Source organism: Nilaparvata lugens, chromosome 6, assembly GCF_014356525.2.
Source record: "Nilaparvata lugens isolate BPH chromosome 6, ASM1435652v1, whole genome shotgun sequence".
NCBI lineage: Eukaryota > Metazoa > Arthropoda > Insecta > Hemiptera > Delphacidae > Nilaparvata > Nilaparvata lugens.
The window spans coordinates 44,069,689-44,096,207 of record NC_052509.1 but is presented as its reverse complement, the minus strand read 5'-3'; the positions used below and the strand labels follow the sequence as shown (position 1 = coordinate 44,096,207).

Here is a 26,519-nt window from a genome sequence, read left to right as displayed (position 1 = left end):
GCCATAAGAAATGCAAGACCAATCCTGAACTATTAGAAAATCATAGAAGATTGAAACAGCTCTATAGAGATCAAATAGAAAGGCAAGAGAAAGGCAAATTATGATTTTATATTGGAATCTAATAAAATGTGCAAAGCATCCTGGAGGGTTATAAATAATGAAACAGGGCGACTGCCAAAGAATAAGCCACAATCTGAACCACCTTTATCTGCTAAAGAGTTTAATGATTTTTTCACAGGAATTTCTAATATGATTTCAGTAAAGAATGATAATTGCAGCAATGTTAGTTCTATTAGCACCAATAATGATGTTAATAAAATAAATAAATAATGAAGAGGTGAAGGAGAGTAAATTGAAGAAGAGGAAGTTGAAGAGATGAAAAACATACCTACCCATTGAACTCTGTCAAACAATTTAATGTATGAAGAAGATAACAACCATCAAAATCACAAAATTATGATAACATCAAATTATCTATCCAACATAATATAATTATTGATATTCTATCTGCATCTAGGTTGAAGCTTCAGACAATCAACAGCCGTTTGGTGATGTGTGTTTTTTGGGCGGATACTGATACGTCCGTAATCTTGAGGAAAAATTCAGTGGAAATGAGAAAAATCCTTCGAATGACTCGTTTACTATTTTAATAGTATGTTTTTCATCTCTTCAACTTCCTCTTCTTCAATTTACTCTCCTTCACCTCTTTATTATTCATTTATTTTATTAACATCATTATTGGTGCTATTCTTGTTTTGTCTATAACGTTTTCTAATTTTCTCTTTGACAGTTCATTATGATTCAATCTATTTAATATTAGCAACTCCTACTATGCAAAGGATGTTTCCGTGCAGGTAGTTTGATTTTTTAAGTGAGTTAGCTTTTCAAGCTGTGAAAATCTCAATAAAGTTTTTGATTCGATTTGAATTCTCAATTTTTGAATTTTCATAGTCAAATGGGCAACAGGAATTCATTAGTTGGAGCATAGAGTAAAGATATTTGATGATAGATTATTTGTTTCTGGTTGGAGCAACTGAATGTTCAATTGAATTCTAAACATTGAACTCACCTCCTAATAATAGATTCGAAACCCTGTTCCTCCAAAGCATCGACTTGATCATAGTAAGAGTCTTGATCGGGCAACCCATTCAGTGTTTTATTGATCAACGTTGTGGCGTAAATTAGGAGTTCAGTATCTGCTGAATCGTAGTCTTTAAGCAGTTTCATTATATTCGACCATGGCTTGGTACCTGAAAAGCAAAAATGGATAGAATTTAATTCTAGATCGAAGATGAATCTGGGGAGACCCCTTAGTTTCAATGATGTCTACGGTACTGATAGTAAATGATATCTATTGTAAATGCTTTCAATGATGAATGAACTCCTGTCAAGCGTTGATATTGTCAATACCACTTTTATTATCACTTTTATTGTCAAGTGGTATTGACAACATCAACGTCTTATTATTACAATTATGGAGAAATACCACAACATCTCATACCATACAATCAAAGTATTATCCTGTCAAGCGCTTTGAAAGTACCTATATGGATTTACTACATCATAAGAGACACTACAAAGATGAGGTTTCCTCATAAAATGTTTGATATTTCATGTTAATTTACGTTATTTGATACTTGTATCAGGTAATAAAAAGACCAGTATCAGTATCAGACTTAATTATCAGTATACATTGGATTGTCGGTAAATTCTACCTGACACATGCTGCAATTAGCCTCCAATAAGCTGAGTAGATCTACAAATCTTCAAAATGTCTATAACAATTACAAAATATGAATGCTAACACAAAAATATATGCAACAGAATAAAGAAAATATTGTTTTTATTGTAGTCTTGGTAATATTAGATTTTCATAAGTAACCATTATCACTTTCACAACAATACAGTTGGAGTGGAATTCCGATTTCTATATCCTATCTCCAACTTGTGGTCAATAATAATGATCTTATAAGTATAACGATTCTTACTACAACAATGGTATATTGATACTTATTGATCTGATTCCGGGAGTGTTTCACAGCACCTTGGAATGCTCTGTTTCAAGGCAATGTGAGCTGAAGATTGGACCCAGTGTCTAGAAACGCGTATGGAATTAGCTTCTTTAAAGAATGATGCGTTTAAACAATTATCAGCTTCATTGAGTGCTCTACAATTTATTGTAAAAATGCAAATAGTTATCAGATTCTTTACTGACTAGAAGTTCAAGATAGGCTAAAAATTAAAAAAAAATTAAATTTAATTTACTCCAGTTTGAATTTTTACAATAGGGAAGACGAGATTTGATAAAAATCAATAATATTCGTGAGATATGATAAAACTACTTCCACAAAAATGCCATTTTCAATTTTTATCAATAAGATAACGTTCTTATTCTGCAAAAGACGACTTCTTATACTTTACTGGAGATTTGAGAATCCAACCAAAAATCAAAATGATTTCAACAATTCATAACAAAAATCAGGCATAATAAGAATACTACTATCCATTGTATACAAGCATCTATAATGTATCTAAACCTTATGAATAGCTAACTAACTACTATTAGATTATACGAAAATTATTGAGATCCCTGCTATATAGAGAGTAAGAGTAGTATAGAATAAGAATACCACTATCCATTGAATCCAAGCATCTGTAATGTATCTAAACCTTATGAATAGCTAACAAACTACTAATAAATTATACGAAAATTATTGAGATCCCTGCTATTCAACTCTTGATTACCAAAATAACATAGACAACCTATCATTCCCTTTTTAGTGAGGGCTACTCTCATTTATCTGGAAATTAGAAATCCGAGTACCATTTCTCAGTTCACAACATGTTTCATCATCTTAATGCCATTTTCAAGTGAGTGAAGATGTGAACTACTGAGTACTATAACTATAGTACTAGGGCTGTACTAGAACTTAGACGTGAAGAAGTGAACTCACTTGAAAATTGTATTTAGATGTTGAAATAAGTTGTGAATAAAAGTTTTGAAAGAAGGGTACTTAAATTTTTAATTTCCAGGTAACCTATTATTACTAATTGTAATGTGTAATGAAATTTACCGCTGCTGATGAAAGACAAAGTGCACTTGTAATGGAACATAGTGGAAGAGCAGGCAACTACTCACTATGCACGTAGTCGACTGCGCGAATCGCCTTGACGAGCAGCACACAGTTGGTCTCCACGTACTCGACGAACACCAGCAGTAACTTGAGAGCCGTCTTCACCACCGAGCGGAACTTGGAAGACACAAGGCTGTACAGCCATTGTATTGTTCCCGGGTGCTCTATCACTCCGTTCATACCATCCACGTACAGCATCACCTGTCCCAGAGCTGAAACAAAACAGGCAGACCGGTCACTGAACAATTAACAACAGCCACTTAAAGTATCCATTACTTGCAACAACCACAACATGATCATGGAATTGAGCTGGATTCCTTCATATCAGTGACAGTGAAAGTAACCGGCACAGTGAAAATATAATTTCCATGTGTACTGATTGGACTGTTCCCACTCAGCACGTAGGAATAGTCCCATTCATTATCAGTGAAACAGTCATTAACAGTGAAAGTAACCAGCACAGTGAAAATATAATTTCCATTAGTACTGATTGGACTGTTCCCACTCAGCACGTATGAATAGTCCATTGGAACTTAAAGGAATCACTGCTCTCACTGGACCGGTCACTTTAACTGTCACTGATATCCATGAATGAGTTTGTTGAATTTCAAGGATTGAATGTTTGAAAATAATTACAATATTTTTATGTTATTGCTCAAATTGATTTTACCATCCTATACTATTAAAAGAGCAATTTCTGTTTAAATGTTTAGATGTTTGGGTGTTTGGATGTTTAGATATTTATATCTTTGTATTTCACCGGATCTCGAAAACGGCTCTAACGATTCTCACGAAATTCAGAACATAGTAGGTTTATAATATAAAAATTCGATTGCACTGGGTCTCATCCCTGGAAAAACTCGCTGAAGGACATTAAAAGGATAATCATTATTCATCCTTGGAAAAACAACTGATAATAATTATTTCGTCGTCTGTTGATGATGGAAGTGAATAAGCGAGTTCATGTGTGTGGGACTGTGTCAAAATTATGATTCGGCTGTTGAACTTTTGTAATCATTCAATCAGGTACTTAGTGCCTGTTGCAAAAAATCCGGGTTATTTTCAATCCTGATTAATTCCAGTAGATCCATCTTTTTAAAATGGTCTACTCTAATTTGGTTCACGTGAATTAATCAGGAATAAAATTTAACCGGCTTTTGTGCAACCGAGCCTTTATGAGGGAAATGTTTGCATTCCTCTGGGAATGAATCTCAATTTACTGTGATTAGATAGAACATTTCTGTATGAACTATGAATGTTATTATAATTTATCCAGAGCGATGCTCGGTCCCCGATATTCATCATTCAATTCACAACAATTAAGAGAATTATTAAATATTATATAGGGTTGGAACATTTTATTATGGTGATTATATTGTTTCATTTGATCACTTCTACTGGGCCTTAAAGTGCATAATCATACATTATGATGCTGATAATCATGTATATCAGGTTAATTGCCTTGAAATTAATGTTTTATGTTTATTGTAATGAAAACTTGTTTCAGAGACTTACCAATAATTTCCATTTCACTACAAATCTCACACTATGAAAAGCTATAAAACTTCAGTTCATCCATTTATGACTCAAGTATGTTATTTCTGAGATTATGAGAGCAGTAAAAATGATAATAGTCTGGTAATACTATCATAGATTGTTTATAAAATAGTTCAAAAGCCTTCCTTCTCTAAATTAGAAATGGTATTGTGTCAAAGAGTCTGGAAAGTCATTTTCTAGAGGTTCTTCGATAGCTTCTGTGTCATGATACAGAAAAACACTCACCTCGTAAAATATAGTGTTGATAGTTTTGATCAGCATCTGATCCAACTTTAATGAGGCAGGCAAGTCCATCGTTCTGAACAAATTCATGGACAAGGTCTTTGTCTTCCTGAAAATAGAGGATAATAAAACATTAAATTATTATAATACATTTTAATAGGATCTGATGCTGTGTATGTTAACAGAGCAAACAGTTTGGCCACAATGAGCGTTTTTCGTAAAAATCATATTCAAATCTGTGTGATTTCTTCGAAAATCGTTAATTGCGGCTACACTTGTGGCTCTATATAATAACCTCTTACGAGTTTCAATAAGATCAAGGGCCGAATCAATATACAGAGTGTTTCAGAAGTAGTGTCGAAAATTTTAGGGCATTGTTCCTGGATGATAGGAGACTACAAATGTCCTATTTGAAATGTCCAAAACTCAGCGGTTATCCTTAAAGCTGCCATTTTGTTTTTTCACTTAGAAATTTTTATCTCAAGAACGAAATGTTGTATTGATCTGAAATTTGGCATGAATATTTATGCTACTCAACTTTAAAAAATAAAATAAAAATGTTTGATGTTAATTGAAAATAAAATATTGATGTTTAAATTGTGAAAAGTGATCATGCATGCAATAAAAAAATAATATTTTTTTCTGTTATTCTTTAACCAATCTTAATAAATGAGGTATCTTTGAAATCTTGAGTAAAACATTTTGGCCCCGACAACTTGACAAATAGCTTCATCCTCCTCACTGATGTTCACTCCAGAGCAAATCGATTCACATTGTAAATACCTCTTCATAGAACTGCTATGTGGAACAGGTCTTTCCTAGTTGTAGCTTCTCAATTGTGGAACTCACGACCGTTCCAGCCTCTTCTATTAATTCATCCAAATTAATTAATACATTTCTTCATTTATTGAGGGAAAACTATCCATGAACATCATTGAATCATCACCTATTCTCGCTCTCTTTTTTCTTCTCCTCTCAACCTATTTGTATACCTTTCTTCATTATCATTTTTATTTTATTTTTCTCTTCAACATTTCGACTATTAATATCTTTTATCCACTATTGTATATATTTTAGTCATAATTAGCATTAATCTTACTTACATTCTTTATCTTTGAGATTATTCAGTACATTTCTTTGTATTTATTGTTAAACAAGCTTTGTTTCAGCAGGCTTGAGCCTAAGAACTATTGTCATATTATCAAATACATGAAAAAATCGTATCAAAATTCTTTAGATCCAAATAAACGAATTGCAAAACCAACTGACCTGGAAAATTTGTTTCAAAGAAAATAACGATCTCCTCAACTCTTTTCCCTCTGACTTCATGAGTTTTTCTGAAAAAAGAGAATACAATTAGGATATTTGATCAAAAATCAAAGAAGCTGTTTTTGACGTTTTTGACAGCAGAGGAATGACATAGAAAAATAAACCACTTACAACATTCTCTATTCAACAATGAAAATATTGATCACATACATTTGGTCTATTTTTGAAATGATCTTTTCATTAAAGAAGCGACTGCATAATTTACCATTAGAAGAAGAAACTTTTTATCATGTAATATATCTTAATTTAAACATGAATTTATGATAACCACATAGATATTCTGATATTCTGATTAATGTTATGCTTAGAATTTAGAAGTACCTTTCCTATACATGTAACGCACTGACTGTGGAGAGAGTTCTTATACTGAGTGACATCCTCACTCCCTTAGCTCACTCACTCGCTTGCTCATTATTTTTCTCACGGACACGCATGAAGCGACTGAAGTGTCAAGGGAATGAGAAGAGTGCATTACTTCCATGAAACGTGACATTTCATCAACTAGAAAATTCAATGATCCTTACACCCGCTTACAGGCACTTCACATTGTGCTACACTAACTCAACCATGTTTCTTATTAACTGTGCAATGCATTGCATATATTATACACACAAAAAAATGGATATCAGTTTTGATGTTTGCATATTTCACTTGAATGCGTTTTGAATGGGTATCATCGACGATAAAACCTATTTGTTGAATTTTTTCATTCAGTTTGATCAATTCTTCTATCGAATGATGATAACTATAAATAAATTTTTGGGCATTCGCCTGTTTTTTATTTTCAGAATATTGTATTTGTTTAATTAATGTGATTTATTCATTTATTTATTAAAACAATATGGGATACAAAAAATTGCTCCCCAATCAAGAAAATTACAATGATCTACAAATTACTATACAAAGATAAGTAAACAAATAAATTGCGGTGATGTCCATCCAACAGAACATATTATGACGGAAGTAAATAATTTTCCTTCTCAAAACATGTTCAAACATTTTAATAATGTACCTCTAATTTACAACTAAAAAAGTAAATTCGTATGGCTTTTGTTGGTGGGGAGGTCCCTTGCGGGAAGGTCCCACCGCCTGGATATACAATTTAAGCCGTCAATTTATATATAATTTAAGCCGTCAATGGGCCTTACGACTGTCATACTTCAGCCGGGACCGACAGTATAACGTGCCCATCCGATAATCACGGGAGTGATCTGGTTAAAAAATTGGGTGGAATTCAGCCTATATTATCTAGCATTATGAATTTAAATTTTCGTTATTTATAATTGTAATAACACTTATTTTTGTAAAAAATGGAAAAAAGGGGAAAAGGCTAAGAATTAACTTGCACACTGATAATTATGAATTGCTTTAGCGGAGTATGAACTGAAACTACAATTTACTCAATAAATTAATATCTACTTCTTGGTGTTTTTTATTATTAAGGCACCCATTATTTTCCATGACTGCATATTAATACACTTCCAAGGACTCTTTCATGCAACGAAATCTAAAGAGAAAGGATTATTGAATAAAAATAATGAGTCATTTGGATTGTAATGCAATTGTACGACTACAGAACTATTTCTGATTACAATAAACTAACACCAATTTGTATCCAGGCAAATGTAGAAAAGGAACTGATTATTATTCTAATTTCAAAAACATGATAATGCCTCAATGATAAATAATATCTGTAGGAAACGTCTATTTCTTTCTAGAATAACTGCAGGGATTAATTTCATAGGAATTAGCCTTGTACTAGAATTATTACATGGGTACAAACTGCAATAATACAAGTCATTCATATGGACCATTCAGTTTCTTCTCATAATATATCCACTGGATGTTCATATAAAATGTATGTATATTGAATACTATCGAGCTACAAAAAAAAATCATAAGAAGAAACAAATATGAGAATTTTCCAAAAGAGTTTATAGTTGGAATAGTATTATTTATTAATCTAAGCAATTTGCTAAAAAAATATGAATTATATTCAAGAGACAATTCAATATTCGTGTATGAAATTTATAAAAAAAGCAATTATTATGTATTTACCATTATTATAAATAGTAAATACAATTATACAATTTTGTGTAATTGATTTTTACTTTCCTAAAATTGATGATGTAGATCATCTGCATAAATTTTAAAAACACTTATAAAGTGAAAATGCACTTATTATTGGTAGTGACGATCGTTTTACCTGGTGTGGGTCATCATAATAATCTGAGTCTGGTGTGGGACATCATAATAATCTGAGTCTGATGATGACCCACCCACACCAGGTCGAAACAATCGTCACTACCAACAGTAAGTGCATTTTCACTTCATAAGTGTTTTTAAAATTCAAATTTTACTTCATTCGTGAAAAAGTATGGATATGCAACAGAGTATTATGTAGGTATGATGAAACAGATAATTATAATATGTCAGTATACTTGTATATTTTATAAGTTATAAGTTATCTGTTATCATTATATGTGTGTTATACTATTGAAACATATAATTATATGTCAGTTTTTAATTCATAATGATAATTAGAATTGTTAATTCTCTATGTAGTTGGTTACAAGTTATAGCAGTCGATAAAATAACTCAGATACGATACTGAAAAGATGTGGATGGCTCAAGCCAAAATTATAATCACATTCAATACCAGTGAAGGTTACAAGTGCCAAAAATGATACAACTCTCCAGAATCAGAATGCTTCATTGTGGTGAACAGTATACTGCACTGCATTGACCCACGTCACAACTAATGTCGACTTCACCATCAAGTGAGCTCTTAAATCTTTCCTAGTTCAATCCCAAATTATTCAATACACGTTCATTTTGACAGCGGCTTAGTGTTGTAATAGAATGCAATACTTTCTCTCCACATCAGCAAAAAGTCTGTGGTGAATGAAACGTTTTGGAATCCAGTGTAAGCGCGGGGGCAGCTAGTCCTAGTACACGAGTATTTGTGTATTCAGGCCTTGCCAAATCAAATGGACTGGAACTCGACTGTAATTCGTTCACTATGAGTATCTCAAAGCTGAATGATCGGTTTGTTTTTCTTTAATCTCAGCACTTATTTTGAGACACAGTCAGGTCTATTCAAATGTTAAGCAAACAAAGTTCAACCTTTTCATACTTCCAATTGACGTATGAGTGGAGTAGCTACTCCACTCGTAGCTGTGTTCATTTGATTGTAGCATTTCCCTCACTTTCTTGATTTTTTTTTACATAATGATGATTTTCAGTATCTTGTACAGTATATAATTTCACGTTATTTTTGTTACAATGGATGTCAATATGAATTACGTCACAAATAATGAATATAATTATATTTTAATTCAACACACATAGAACAAGACTATCACTTATTAAAAACTTTCAAATTTAGGATATCATTACAAAAATGTTCTAAACTTAAATCTATGAGTTCTGGACTTATAGAGTCCAGGACTAAAATAAGCTCCCGGGTCTAAATCAGCTTTCTGAGTCACGGGTTTATGTTCTAAACTCCGGGGTCTAATAAGTTCTCGACTTATTTGAGAATTTAAGTCCAGGACTTTAACGCAGTAAACATGAGGGAAATTCACAATATTTTGCTGTAGTATTGTTGGCAGCAGCTGATTGCAGCGGGATAATTCAAATGCTCTCCAAACTTTTTTGTAACAATTATTTTGTGAAAATACGTTTCGATTACTTTGTATTGTGTAGATTTATAAATTCAAAGCTAATCCTAACCTTTTGAAACATGAATAAAAAAATAAACATTTCATTTTACGTTATGCTATTATCCATCATTGATCCTTGTTTTGGAATAAACATTTCATTTTACGTTATGCTATTATTCAACATTGATCCTTATTTTGGAATAAAAATTTTAGTATGCTACCTATTGAGTTGGAATAGTTATTTGTGCAACTAGTGCGCAAAGTGACAGTTTGCTGCACCGAAAGAAACGTTTACTTGAGTGCAGCAGATGGTTTCTTGAGTGCAGCAGAGGAACTTTGCGCAAGTATCTCACATTAAATTTTTCCTACAGTTACCATTGAATATGAAAAGTGGGTAATTATGGATAAAATTCCCTGAAATCCATCAAATGTTTTTCTGTGTAATTTTATTATTAATAAAAACCTTAATTTATTTAAAATTGAATAATGTAGTAGTAAATGAATGAAGGCGGCTGTGTGCTGAATGTGGTGGCTGTCATCCACTGCCTTATATTAATATTATGACACACGTGCAGCACAACACTATAGCAGCCCAGTCAGTGCAGTTACCAACTTAATTTTGATTTTGCTGCACTGGTGCTCCATATAACCTACTAACTATTTTGCGTTGCCATGTTGCAAATCTGGAGTGCAGAAAAAATTTTCCCGCACTAGAGCGGAAAAGTGATTCTTTGCGTTCTGTAATCAGTGCAGGAATGACCACTTTTCAAGGTAACTGTAGGAAAAAGTATTTGTTTTGAAAAAACTGTACTCCAGTCGAGGATTTAAAATCACGCTGTTTCAAGTTCTGGACTTAACGATTTTTTATAAATCTTTGAGTCGGAAAGAGGCGAGAATTTAATTCAAGTCCTGGACTTATAAGCCCTTCACTCAGAAAGCGAAATTATAAACTCCAGGGTCTAACGTGATCTCTAAACTCCAGGGTCTATTTGAATCCTCGACTACGTTAACGCTCTGACTCGGAAAGCCAATTTTCTGACTCCCGAGTTTAAAGCCGGTTTAAGTCTAGAACTCAGCTATATCCCGAGCTCGGAAACAGGTCCTAAATGTATGTTGAATGTTTGTATATTGTATTGAGGGAAGGACAATAACAAAGATTTCATTGTAAAGTAATCTTGTGTCATGATATGTCACTCAATTATAATATTATTCCAATATAATCTCCGAAATTTTCTATGATTAATCTATTGATCCAGTTAGCCTATACAAAATTCATTAAAATATTTGGGAGAGGAACACAAAACAAGTACAGTACATCCCAAAACTGTTCCTCCCCCCGAATTTGGAAACCGTATACTGGTCCAAAAAGTAGGTCAAATTTTTCCACTTCATAACTGAGCGAAATATTATAAATTAAATGATTGAATTATTATTATTATCATATTATCCAGTGTCAGTTAATCGATGGAAAGTTTAACACAGATCATCTGATACTGATTTTTATTTCATTCTATGATAATCTCATAATTTATTCATTATTATTACCATATTAATTTATGATAAAAGTTCTCATGTCAGTTATTAATTGATGGGATGGTACTAAAGGTACGTTAGCCTACAACCGGAATCACCAGTTACATACACTCATCTCAATCATGCTTTTCATTGTTGTTATTATCATTCATATTATTTTCAGATTGTATGCAAATTTCAGTGGGCGTGCAAAATCATCATGGAGGGTCAGACAAAAATACGCATTCTTATTTGCATCCATCCTATTGGATATTGAAATAGTGGTCGAAAATGAGAGAGAGATAACAGGGTAATGTGATAGGCCACACGCGCTCAGTCATAAAAGGACATAAACCGGAAAGTTTTTACAGTTTCCATTACTTATTACTGGCGTCTATTTATAGCATTTCACGCATCGTTGCTCGGTCCAGACTCCAGAACACAGAACACCAGCAGCTTATCCGGTTAACCAATGACCTTAGACCTGTCAAAGGTAACCCAACAGAAAGGGAACTTTCTCCTCTGTGGGGATATAACTTAATGTGGGTCAACTGATGGTTACCCGTTCGCGAGGTTCACCTTACTAACCGATATCCAGCCGAGAAAAAGGTCAATATCGCTTTGTTGGTATTGCTTTCCTTGATCAGGTTCTGTTAAAACTTTCTCGGTCTGTTTCGAAGTGAGAGGATATTGTTCAGCGACTGATAACTCTATTATTATCAGGAGAACTCTTGACGAGGCCAGCCCCACTTGATGTCGAGTCCTGCAAATCTTGACGAAGGACGCGAAGGAAGTCCTAGAATTATACAACATGAAGAAGAGGAAGAATCTTGCTCTACTGTAACCTACATAATTATAACCAACATATACATGATATCCTATACTTTAAACGAGCAATTTCTGTTTATATATTTGTTTATATGTCTGTATGTCACCGGATCTCGAAAGCGGCTCTAACGATTCTCACGAAATTTGGAACATAGTAGGTTTGTGATATAAAAATTCGATTGCACTAGGTCTCATCCCTAGGAAAACTCGCTGTACGACAATAAAAGGATAATTCATCCTTGGAAAAACAGCTGAGACTTTCTTTGTCTGTGGATAATGGAAGTGAGTGAGCGAGTGCGTCTGTAGAAAATCAAAATATCTCATCCCGAAATTCATAAGCTGACGTATAGCCAGCTGTAAAATATAAACACGACCTGAAAGATGAAGAAACCTTAAGGGTTTGAAAAGTAAAATTATTCATAATTAATCAAAAATAATAATCATATTCAAAATAAAAACATATTTTCGCGATGTTTCCAAATTCATCAAAAAAGTTAAATTTCCTTTTATCCTTCAACCCTAAAACTTTTTTAGCTGAGTGATGCACACAGCTGCTGGGGGCTCTTAGCCTTTGCATGTTTAGTATTTTGCTTATGAAGTGATGAGACATAGTAATAACAATGACCATTTTCAGTGTTCATAGACCATATTCAGTGTTCATAGTGTATGAATAACAGTCCTTTTTTAGTAGATTTAGAAGTAATTCTCAAGAGAAAACTTCATTATATAGTTGTGAATGTTGGGCTACATGTTTACTCTAAAAAGTCCAAAATAGTAACTTGATGCTATTAGTGTAGAATGGTACATGGTACATAGTGTATATTTACAAATATTGTAGCAAACATAGTATATCATTCCAAATATAAACTAGAGATATATTATAATTTCCTCTATTGTTATGAATTTTCTATGCTTTTTTCTCCAGAGCGAAGCTCGGTTCCCCGATATTATGAGCTAATACGACCAAGCACTGTGCTTACTGTGATGAGACTTGCTTCAAGATCTGACCCTTGGATGTCTTGGAACCAATAGCAGCTTTTGAATCAAACAAGGTATATAAATTCAAACACCTAGCTACCATATTTTACCAGCAGTAGGCCTATTATAATCAATTCCAATCGTATTAATACTACAAGATTACCCCTAAAAGACTATGCGTCTATGTGTATATTTTCATGAAATTCATAAGATCTTTCTCAACTTTTTATTGTATTTATCAACAGTTTCTATTGGTTTATTCATTTTTAACATTTTCCTTGAGAAGACAGAAAAGCTTCATTGATTTTACTTATACTTTAACCAACACACAAACTGGACCAGAAGTAGAAATTATCTAGCTTTAATGCATATTTTACTATTTGCTTCATGGAGTTGTTGAATTTCACCAATATCATCGAACAACAATAAATAGTATACAGTATGGTACCGTTGCTATCAATTTTTTGAAATATGAGAATACACAAGCGTGACTACCCATGTCGACCCATGAGGGGTAAGTTTTCATCTGTTTTATATTAGCTATACATTTCGTGATGGACAACATCATTTAAGATTGAGTTGAGTAGTTCAAGGAGATTTGTATCTTGAATTGAAGTTCACATCTCCATCATAAAACGGAGTCTTCAAAGGAGAGCGCAGTCAATGTGTCTCCCGAAACCGGAAGACTTCGAAAAGATTCATTACTCTGTGGCACATACTACACAATTCTTTCAGAGTATTAAATACCTCATATTATATAGTACCGGTACAGCCATACAGCACATCTGACAGTAGAAAATACCGGACATTTGCAGTCGAACATCCATTGAAAGGTTGCACCCAAACCAATAGAAAAGCTGCCTGCATCACTTTTAATTGAAGCCAAATAAGGCTGCAAGCAATTATTACAGCAGAGAAGTGTCTGCATAGTTTAAATTTTATTTGGGTGCGAAGAACGTCAACACGACGTTCATAGAGGAAGCCAATGAAGCGCTTATAGCAGTGAGCGGACAAGCAGTGCTTACTAGCAACTAACTAGCAATAGTTAGTTGTACAACAGAAAAGAGAGAAAATGCACAACATAAAATACTTGTTCAAGGGCAATTTCTGAATGGTTCCAACTTGAACTTGAATAGAATACTAAGTTAAACAGTTCAGAAGTGGCTAGCTAACGCCGACAATTAGCCTGGAGTCTGGAGTCGTTTGTTAGTTTTTCTCAGTTAGTTAATAGGAGCTAGTTGACGTTCACGCAATAGCTGTACCACTTGCCGTTATGGGAATGTAATTGAGTGTCCTTCATGTGAACGACTGGAGTTAGTGAACTGAATGTGAGGAATGTGGATTAAAATACACGGACAAAAATCGCTTCCTGTCTTGGACAAGGAATTTGCTAAGAAATTTGTAGAACTGTACCGCTAAATTGTTACTCTAATAGGTTTTCTTTTCTGATCTGCAAGCCTTTGATTAGCTAGTAGATTTAATAATATCAAACGACTTGAAATTTATGAATACTGAGATACTGAAAATCTATAGATGATAGATAAATGCCTTTATTTTCACACTTTAAAACATTACAAGTTTTCGAGGGCCAAGTTCAGTTAATAAGAGCCTCTCTTCACTTAACACACAATGTTATTAAAATAATGAAAGTAGTAGTAATACCTTGAAAGATTTTGAGAAAGATTTTTGGTAAACACAACGAGAATAATATTTTCACTTGCAGCAACGAGGAAATCTATAGACATGTTGAGAAGATTTCGGAAGTAATCAGATTGGCGTTATATGCTCATTTGTTAAGAATGGATCCCAGCAGACAAACAAATAATATATTCATGGAAATATTTGGGTGATACAAATTGAACTGGTTTATAGAGTCTAAGAAGGATATTCAAAAATTAAATATAACAGAGGCAGATTCACTAATCAAAGCAGGGCTACGAAATCAGCTCAAAGTTGATGTTTTCCCAGAAGAACCCAGAATTGAAACTTGGTCGTTAGAAAGACGAATCGCTCAGAGTGCGAGGATGAAAGAGTATTGGAGGCGAAAGCGGGAGACCAACGAAAATAATAATAATAATGGTTAATGGTGAATTACTGTGGTCCTTCGTTGGCCTATACAAAAAAACCATGATCATAAGACATTTTACAAAGCAAAACTAAGTAATACTCTACCTTTGGGAAAATTCTTGGGATTGAAATTGAATCTCTCAACAGAGTTGAAAGCATTTTGGATCCACAAAACAATAATGTCTGAAAATTGGGATTCTTTTAGTCTAACATTGAGTTGGATCTAGCTCATAATTAAGTCAGTCGGAAATGAATTATCAATGACTATTTTAATAACAAGGATTGACTCTTCATAACTAACTACTCATTTAGTTTCTAAGGAAAATTTACTCCATCTTCAAAATTAATATATAACAACTGAGTAGCTTACGATGTAGCTGTGAGTAGAAGTTTCAACTTCCATGCTACATTTTTATTATACTGTGGTGAAGTTAGAGTACAAACTCCGAAGTACATTATTTGAAGTGGACAATTTAATAGTGGTAGAAAAAGAGGTAAGATGAGTTTTCAACAATTCATTTCTAGCCCATGAATTGTGAAACTTATCACTGAAACTAATAGGAATTGGTGAATAATAAAACTAGCAAAATCATACAAGCTTACAGCCATATCGACAAAGTATTTAGAAATACGACTGCAATATTGTAGATTTGTAAGTACAGTAGTCCTGAGAAATTAGCACCGCATTTTTTGTTCATGAATGCGGTGAGAATGTGTAACTGGGTTAAATATGCGGTGACTTGAGCCTTGACCAGCACTATAACGCTTTTGATCTAAGCTACTACTGCTGTATCTAAGTTACAAATAACTTGAAATTTATTTACATGTGTTGAAGTGGCTTGGAACTTATTATCTGCATAATGAAGGAGAAATAATGTGTTTAATGTCTCTCTAGAGAGTGAAAATCCTATAACACTTTCAATCTTTGAGACCTTGGGCACAATACTAAGATTCGCATGACAGCAAAAGGAGTGGGGGAATTTTTAACAAATTTTAAACTTTAAAATCATCGTTGTCACCGTCAGGACGAATAATTTTGATAATTACTGATGATTTTCACTTCAAGATACCACATATTTTAGGAACCAGATTCATCTCAAAAACGTCATATTATATAATTAATGATCAATAAGATAAAGGCCAATAATTAAGATTGCACGAACCACGAACCAATTAGCTGATGAATCTCACAATACACTCAGAGATTCACATGTGCTCATATGCACTTATTTAATTGCAGATAAATTAATCCAAGAAAGACGAATTAACACCTGACTGACGTCTACAAAGTATTAATACGAATTGTAAGCAGTGACGTCATAAAGTGGCCGTCATTGTTTCTAAGCATCATCCTCTGTAGGCCTATCAACAAACAATGCAAAGCCAACGGAAGATATCAGCTTTGTAGGTAATTGAAATAAAGGGTGAAGGTAAAAAGAGATTTACAAACATGAAAGCGGGAAGCCAAGCAAACACATACCGGTATTCGTTACGTAACAATTAAGTCTCGACAGGAAGAATTTTCTACTTCAGGGAGCACGATGTAAGGATGAAGTTATGAAAATTTGTTACTAGAGACTATCGAGTTACTTCATTAAAACACTACCTTACATTCCAAACTTCCAAAATAATTCAACTCTTCATTCAATTAGACATGGAACATGGAACAACCCTGAATCTTTCCAAAATGTCTTCGCAATCTGTTGAGGATGAATGAGTTTTTAATTAAAATGTTGTTGTTAATACAGTACTGGAAACCCTCATTGTGAGCCTATTAAATTAAGAGATGGTTTATTATTGAATGAGCTACACTGATATAGCTGGTTATTCGTTGGTGAAACTTGACAAAAATGTATATTATTGACAACGTATTTTATTATATAATTATCAAATATGAGTAGAGATTATTGTCCAAGTCATTTTCAAATCAAGTTAAATATTAGAATACGGCACTGAATATTAGGATCATAATATTAAATATTGGTATTAAATTATTGATTCACAGAAAAAGAGATTCCGGTTTTCCAGTAACTTCAAAATTCAGTGTGCACTTGGAAAATGGTAATATGTATTTCTCGGATAAAACTTGTTAAAATCATGATAAGAAATTATAACTTCGGAATGAATATTAATATAATTATAAATACTGTTCGATACACTTAACTGTTGGTAATTGATCGAAGGATTACAAACTCTCTCACTAAAATTGATTTCACTGGATACACAATAGAAGAAATATGAATTTCTTCCAATACATTCTCAAGAAGAATTAGGAAAGAGAACACACACACTCTGGAAAATAACATGATATGCATATTTATAGGTGAAAAGAAGGTTCAACACTTTCACAAACACCTATTCACTATTCCAACAATAAGACACTGAAATTTCAAATTAAATCACAAATTTTATTTTGACCTTGAAGTTTGATGACGTAGGTTTTGATCACATCATTAGTCATAACTGAGCTCACAAAGTGTGGAAAACTGAACGATCTCCGTACAGAACACTCACTTGTAACACTCATACAACTTTCAAAAGATTTGGCATGAGGTGAAAAATACCGGTCAGCGAAGAGTAGTGGGAGGATCTACAAAAATATCACACGAAGTCTGTTTAGTGGATAGAAGACCACTGTTGACGAAGCACTAACAACACCACCACTAACGTAATAGTTTTCATCGCCATTATTTGGGCTCTTATGACGTTTATTTATATAATGAACATCGGACTAAACTGGATCAATAGCCAAATTATTATGACCCAATTTTCAGACTCTTAAAGATTGACAGTTGGATAGTTCCCTGTTCAAACATCGGAACTTGACATAAAAATGCACAGTCCAAGTGTGAGTTGTCACATCGAGACAACAATAGAAGACAATGTATTAGTCTTTGATATTTTATCAGAGGTCTGTAAAAGGAAAAACTAAATTGATATGACACCAAGTTATCAAAGTATCAACACATAGGAACGATAATATGATAGTATCAACAAGGGATACATACCGAATCGTGTGGGTAGAAACACGTAGTCTGTTGTAACTGCCATTCTTAATAATCATATTGATCAATATACAGGGACAACAATTAAAAGGGTTGAAGAGCATTTCTTGTTTCTGAAGGGTTGTAGTGATCACTCATTCCAAGTTTATTGTGATTGAAAGCAATTTATTGAAAAGTGTTTTGAATGCAGAAAGTCAGCAAAACATATTTAAGGAGGTCAACATTGAGGGTCCGAAATATCTAGTTTTAAACTAATTTTTAATAATTTTGTAATACAGAACAATGAACCAATCAGTTTCATAAAATTATGACTCTTATTGGTTCAACTGATTTCAAAAGCCTGGAACATTTTATTGCCTTTATTCAGCACAAACCAATCACTAAGGTTGCTTATTTCGAGGAATACTGGCAAAAATAGTGAAAGATGGAATTCAACTGGTTTAATTATCAAGTACCAACAGGTTTTTCGTCTCGAACGAGAATAAATCCTAGCTGCAATCTCTCAAAATTCCTTCCATGCTTTGAACAATATAACTTTACTCCAAATAGTCCAAATCAAACTAATAAAATCCATAAATCAATCGACGATTGAGAAAGTAATGCATAACTGTCAGAAATAATTTAGAAACTAAATGCTCTAGTTTAGCTGAGACAAAGCCAACCGTAGATCATGATCCCATCATCAGTGAACCGGCTAATTGTTGAGAGAGGTTGTTCTATTTATTTTCGAGTGAGTTGAGCGACGCAACGTCGGCTTATTTTAGAAAAGGTGAGTCTGAGTCGCCAATCCAGGTGAGTGATGTAGGTCAAGGCTTCAGGAAAGCTTCATCTTGCACACGACTTCATGCAACAAGCTTGTAATCTCAATAATGATTTGAAATCTCTCATCCGCGATTCTCATCTCAATTACAGATGCATCCTAACGTATTGACAAATTGTGGAGATTGCTTTTCTTGTCTCAGATTATTCCAGAACGAGGATTTAAATTATATCAACAAGACAAAAAAACTGTAATAAAATTTGGGAAAGCAACAATTTTGAGATATTCCTGTTGATTCATCATTGACTTGATTATGTGTTTTGAATAAATGTATGAATAAAATATAGTAATATCATAATAGTAATCACGGTACTTGGTGGTCGATGTAACATCATAGAAAAATTTTTGCGTACAAACAATACAACTAGGAATCTGTATCGCAATATTGTTATAATAAGCTTTAATACTGAACAATCGTGAATGGGAGGAAATATATTTAACAACTCACCAATAATTGTGTGGACTCGCACTGACAGTTGAGTTCGCAGAACAATTGAATTTTTTCGGCTGAAACAGAACAAAAATAACAGTTAAATATTGATGATTCAAAAATCATAGAAAATGCCATTAAGTTTATGGGAAACTCCTGAAAAGGCATTCATTGCGATTGCAATTGAAATAGTTAGCACCTTGAAAAAATAATAAATTACAAGCTGCTTACAGAGAAAGAGAAATAATTCTTGTCAAAGTGTAAGTGTTTTGAATAAATTTGTGTCAAGACCCAATTCATTTGCCTAGAAATATCAGACAATTACATATTTATCACTCAGGGACGATGGAACGCTAATTAAGAGAATGTGAACTAATTACAATTAATTACTTATTAGAGTGAAAAGTGAAAAGACAAGAGCGAAATACTAGTATAAAGAAGATTCTGGGGGTTTATTCCGAATTAAAAAAAAACATATTTTGCTATCCCCTAATATAATCCACGGAATGATACGAAGCTAATCAAGACAATGTGAGCTCATTACAAATGAATGATGGGATGATAAAGTGAAGAGTTGAAAGCAAGATGCTTCAGAATTGATGCCCTGCTGAAGAAGATTCAGGGGAGCTGCTCAGCTGCTCGTAGTTTTGATTCGAATATCTAATAGTGAATTCCCAAGCTAACTCGAGAGCAAAACAGACATTCAGAAATCTCTTCATCTAGCAATAAATCATTCAACTAATTATACAGCCTTTAAATTACTTGAATTATCATCGCTCCACTAAATCCATGCTGGTTACCTAGGCAGTGGGCTGTAGGCAATGATGTATGGGTTTTGGTTTCGATCAGATTGGGAGCGCTGTGGACTGTGGACCACTTTCTTTCTATAAATAAGTGGCGCGACTCAGTAGTCTGGATCATAGACCACAACGCTAGTTGGACATTTCATTCTGGATCTGTCCGTAAACTGTCACCAAAAGTAAGTTCTGTATTTCTTCACCACTTTCGAAATGTATGGAAATTGGCAGTCGGCCAGGGGTTCAACGAGTTTCCGCATTCCATGGATTTCTGAGGTGCATGAATGTGATGAAAGCTAATCCATAAAAGTTTTTACTTATCGAACACATTTGTTTGTTATCCTTATTGCAAGAAGATCTTTTGAAAAAATCTTCACGGATTTGTCTAGAGTAAAAAAGAAAAATATTGTAATGATTATCACACAAATCTAAATATCTAATCGGAGGACTTGGTTGGAGGCTATTCATGTTAGGTACGAGTATGTTTACCTTTCAACTACTCTACATCGATCCCCGAAAGGGGATCTCTACTACAACGACTCTACATTGTCGCATATTTCATGTCATCTACAACCCATCTTCATTTCCCAGCTTCTCCCTTGATTAAAGGCTTAATGAAGATTTTTCGACACAGCATTATACAGGAGACTAGTGAAACTGTAATTTGACGATTCAGTGCTCTCTGATTCGATATTCTGTATTATCATGATACATATTTCAGCTGCAAAGCAACGAGATCAGGTGCAGATTGTTCTCCAGGAACAATGGACACTTTCCATTCTACAATGCAAAGAAAAACTAAGTTTTCTTGCGAGTCAATAAAAAACTCGGTGATGGCAGTTTCTAAAATAGAACAAATGTGAAACTGAATGATTGATGATCATTCCAATAGAACAATTTATCACGAACTTTCCAATTAATAGAATTATAAGACCATAATAAAGAAAGAAAAATTGAAGGAGGAATGATGAGTTGATCTGTAAATAATATTGGCTTTTCTGTTGGATACCCTCCCTCAAACTAAAAAAATGATGAATTATGTACGATTTTTTTAGAATAAATTTGATAAACAATAGCAAAAATAATCTAATAAAAACTATTTATGTTTTTTAGGCCTATACAAGAGAAAAAACATTGAAATCAACTAGAATACCTCATCAGAAGAAAGATAAATACATTATAATTCCAAGTAAGAAATTATGAATGATGTTGATAGAGAAATAACAACAGAGAAATCACACAGTAGTAATGTATCAAACATTTTTATGATTTACAGAATACAGATTCATGCCATCTAGATTCTAGTTTTTCATTTATGGATTCATCTAGCTTTCTAAGTTTTCTAAGGATTGGTAGAGTTGCGATAAATCATACAAGATATCACCTCAAAGTGACCAGTGATATTGTTACCATCAGAATCCCAAAATGTAAATTTTCTCCTAGAATTCCATGGTTATAATTCTTGGAATTAATCTGAAAGAACATTCCCATAGAACTTTTTCATATTTCGATTCAACTCAAGCTTATAGCTGCTGTACTGTACTTCAAAACATTTTTTTATATTATTTTAATTTTCCTTTCACTTCTGCTACCATAAAAGTAACGATCAAAGTATTTATATATACATTCTGATTATCTTTTTTGTATCTCCCTTAACTGATTATTCTCTTATTTTCGCTTAAATTCTTCACATCAATAATAATTAATATGAGTGTAGCATACTCTCGCTTACTCTGAGTGTGAATTTTGCAGTCAATTAGTGTTTCAATATTGACTTGCCGCAATGATAATTGTCATGAATATAGGAGTTAAAACAGATGCCGCTTGAAGAAAAAAATCAATTCATCTACAATTGGATCAAAAGAAATCAGAAACAATAAAAACAATCGTTAGTTGCCACAGAGTTATTTCAGACAGGGGAAATAATTAAACGTCACAGAGCACCGGAGTCCAGTATTTCGAATCCATTACGTGAATCGAGATCTAAATATAGAAGGATGGGTTTTAATATTCAAGGAGGGACTCTAGTGAAGATGGCGCCTTCAACTTGGCGACGAGGTGAGGTTCAAGGTCCTGATTAGCAACTCTTTTGTGAACAAAATAAAAAATATATAAAATAAAATACTTACAGGTTTATGCTATTCATATTGATTATTGATGTGAAGAAAGTAAGCCAAAAGAGAAAAATCTGGTGTGGCGCATTCACACAACTTTCCTTGCCGTTATGAAAATTGATCACCTGAAGCTAGTGTTCACGCGCATCTCAAGTCTACTTATAAACAAAGATCTGAGCCAGCTGGTGACAGGACAATAAAGCTGGATACATACGAGGTCTGCTATCTCTTCATAGTGAATCATTATTAATAGATAGAATCAACAGTTGCCAAAAGTTTGCAATTGGATAATCACATTTTCTCGAATTTCTAGCTTATTTTCCAGATAATTGGGAATCTAAAATCAAACTTTGCATAGATGGGGTGGAGCTCCTGAAATTTTTACAGATATGGGACTTGTGGCAATTGATAGAGCTTATCAATGACTATTTTAGGTATAAATTTAATCAAATCGTTGAACCCGTTTTCGAGAAAATCGCGAAAAACCCTGTTTTTGACAACATTTTCTCCATTTTAGCCGCCATCTTGAATTGCATTTGATCGAAATTGTTCGTGTCGGATCCTTATATTGCAATGGCCTTAAGTTCCAAATTTCAAGTCATTCCGTTAACTGGGAGATGAGATATCGTGTACACAGACGCACATACACTCATACACACAGATATTTATTTTCTCATTTCTATAATTGGAAACGTTTTTCCTTGACGAAAAGAAACATTCCCAAATAATTCAACATAGCTGGAACTTTACACTATTTTCTCTTTATTTTATTTTATTTTGAGTTCAATTTTCTAGTTTTTCGAAATTGAATTAAAACGTGACTTTGACTATGACTACGCGACTACGCCCCGTTTCGGAAAGCCTAGAAAGGAAATCTAGAGCTTAGCTAAATCCCGAGCTCGGAAATCGGCCCTAAATGTTCAAACGGAATGTTCTCTGAGAATCCTTTCACAAAATAAGCTACTATTTGAATGAAGCCTCCTTCATAAATTCTAGAAGTGGTAAAGTACTCACCTATATCAAAAGCAATCGCCTAATCAAATCCTTCAATTAATTATTGCAATCTGGATTTCTCTCATTTATGAATAATATGTTTTCATGGATAAGATTGAACATAATTCATACAAGAAGTCACAAGGATTGTACATAACGTCTTTATCCCTTGAAATTATGCATTTTCAATGTATTTGTATAGATGTTGAACAATCTAATAACGGGATAAACCACTACTTTCAAGGATATAATTTCAATTTATTTTCGAGAATTCTTTTCCATCTATTCTTAGATCTAAGTACGAAGCACTTCACCAAGAACACAACTTCTCACACCTAACCTTTGTCATGCAAATGTCCCCTGTCACCATCGAGAAAGTCACCGCTACAGTTGAATCTTTTATTCTGGTAAATAACAGGGCCGCCCGCATTCAAGATGGAGAACAAGTTTCCTTTTGTTGGCTGAAGGAGTGAGGAAACGTGATATGTGAAATGATATACAACTTCAGATTGTTTTCACTATTTTTCTCCAGTATTTGTTTGAAAAGCCTGACATTATATGACAGTGACACAGATTTTGAAAATCAGTTTCTTTTGTTCCATCGATAGCTGAAATAATATTTGAATAGAGCAATGATATTCCAAGTGGTTATTGGATAACAGTAATACATAAGCGATGTAAGTTTGCAGAAAATAGAGGGTGTCTAAGAGAAATTTCAATTTAAAACGATACTTTGTTAGGCATTCTAGAAGATTGTGATACATTTTCAGATCAAAACGGTCAAAGATTTATTCATTTATTCAATCATTCAGAAGTATACAAGTTACAGGAAAGTACCACAGGCTTACTCCCAAAACTGTTCCAATTCTAATTTATAAAACAGTCCAAATGTAGCTAGAGGTTATGTGTGCCACTTCAAAATTCTTCAATTACACACTCAATTCACAATCCATACACACAAAAATCATTTTTAAATTAAAAAATACTTCTAAATTGAATTAAATTAATTACAAATAATTGGAAAATTCATAACTTTGAAAAAACTATAAAATTTTGGGACCAAAAGATCAATGTTATTGAAGACTAGTTACCCTTTAAAACTAAAATTTTCACAAGAAGCTTAAACAATCTTGAAGATACAGAGTTTTCTTTGTAAAAGTGGAAATATTATATCCCCATGCAATAGTAAATGATTGTATTAAGAACAGTTACTTTTCTTTCAGCCATATTTAAGACCAGTTGCAACCACGTTTCTAATAATTTTAGTTAGTAGCAAAAAATAAGTTGATGAAATTTCGCAATTTCACAAATTTCACATCAGTGGTTTCAATGTCTTTTTCTGTATTGATATATATATATATATATATATATATATATATATATATATATATATATATATATATATAATATATATATATATATATATATGTGCAGTTGGCCCTTCAGAGGCGCACTAAGAACGGATTTGGAAAAATTTTCAAAGATACGCCCAAAATCTGCGTTTTTCCAGTTTTATCGAGAACATATGAACAGAAAATGTTCAAATTTAGTACAGAAGCTCAGCTAGGGTGTAATAATGTTGTGTTAGAAGGAATTTGCAATAACGTCAAAGATACGCCCAAAATTAGCGTTTTTTAGCGTTTTCTCATTTCTTTCATCAAGTAATAGACAGAAAATGTTAAAATTTGGTACAGAGGTTTAGCTAGGGTCTAAAATTTTTGTGATGAGGTGACTTTAATATTTCATCAAAGATACGCCCAAAATTAGCGTTTTCCTCAGCTTTTCTGCGTTTTCTCAATACTTAGACTTTCTGATGGAATGAAGCCTGCTCAAATGAAAAATGCAGGCGAGCGAAGCGGGCCCGCTGATCTCATTTTTGGACGATCCAGTCGGGGGTCCAGGGGGCGGAGCCCCCTGTCTAGACGGACATGGCGAGCGAAGCGAGCCTAACGGCTAGTGAAATTATAATTATACAAATCATCAACTAAACTTTTATTGCACCTGGATTGAAAGCTCTACTAATAATGGTCCGATCAATTTTTCTACTGAATTTATAACAATTCTGAAACGATGTCAAAATAACGTCATTGAGCTCAACCATGATATCATTGAACATCTGCAACTGCAATTGGAACGACAAGAGAAGACAGTACAATAAAGTGTAATTCTTTTTGTTATCATATGAGTCAAGAAATAAACACATTCTTCTATTGTTACGATATGTTTTCTATTGAATTTGTACAATTTTTTGAACGATTTCAAAATAACGTCATTGAGTACCGTATCTGCAACTGTGATGGGAACGGTGAGAGAAGATAGTTAATTTTGTTTTGATGAACTAAGGCATCGAATCAAAACTAAATTTCGTGGTCCGTTACAGCTTCATTAGAGTACACGAGTACATAAAAGAAGATCGAATTCCAGCAATACTTTTGTGAAGATGGCAACATGTATGGCGAGTGGCGAGCGAGCTATCCATTGAGAGCAGATTGCGTGAGCTGCATCCTGGGTAGGGGTAGCACAGAAGCAGCAAGCAGTCAGACCCTCTCCCGCCGCAAACACTGTAAATAGCTGTTTACACGGAGCTCGGTCAACCAGCCGAAATAACTTGACGCTACTGGAATTGCGAGCAGTGAAAAAGGAACAGAAAAACTCATCCAGTTAGGGCCGGAGAGGATGGAGTCCAGAGGCGTGAATTCCTCCTGAGAAACAACAAGACTCTCGCGGTCGGTTTCCTCTTTTATTTCTAGTTTTCTTTATCGCCGCATCTCTTCTTGCCGATCTAATTGTCGATCGGCATCGACAAGCTTCCCCATAAATTATTTGCCTCGCCGATTCGACTCGCCGCCGCCGACGACGACGACAACACTCGCCTCGTCCGCTCAAAACAAAAGCCCAGTGTGCGACCTCCTCCTCCTACTCCTCGGACAAACACCACAAAAACCTGCCCCGACCATCCGTAATGACGACACTAACTATTTTTATGAACGATCGCTGCTTGGTGCATGCACTTTGGCTGAATGGCCGCCTAGACAGGGCAGGATATCCTTCAATGGAGACGCGAAACA

The 26,519-nt window shown here is 33.8% G+C and overlaps 1 protein-coding gene across 3 annotated transcripts in view; it reads right to left on the bottom strand.

Annotated features, from left to right (window-relative positions):
• The window catches only part of LOC111051967 (serine-rich adhesin for platelets), a 152,165-nt gene that overhangs the window by 17,094 nt on the left and 108,552 nt on the right, over window positions 1-26,519 (bottom strand). For all 3 annotated transcript variants that reach the window (XM_039430864.1, XM_039430865.1, XM_039430866.1), the window contains 5 exons: window positions 19,566-19,624; window positions 6,183-6,250; window positions 4,917-5,022; window positions 3,140-3,346; window positions 1,070-1,250 (listed from right to left, as the gene is read on the bottom strand). In XM_039430864.1, coding sequence (XP_039286798.1) covers window positions 1,070-1,250; window positions 3,140-3,346; window positions 4,917-5,022; window positions 6,183-6,250; window positions 19,566-19,624 — 621 coding nt within the window. The remainder of the gene's footprint in view (window positions 1-1,069; window positions 1,251-3,139; window positions 3,347-4,916; window positions 5,023-6,182; window positions 6,251-19,565; window positions 19,625-26,519) is intronic.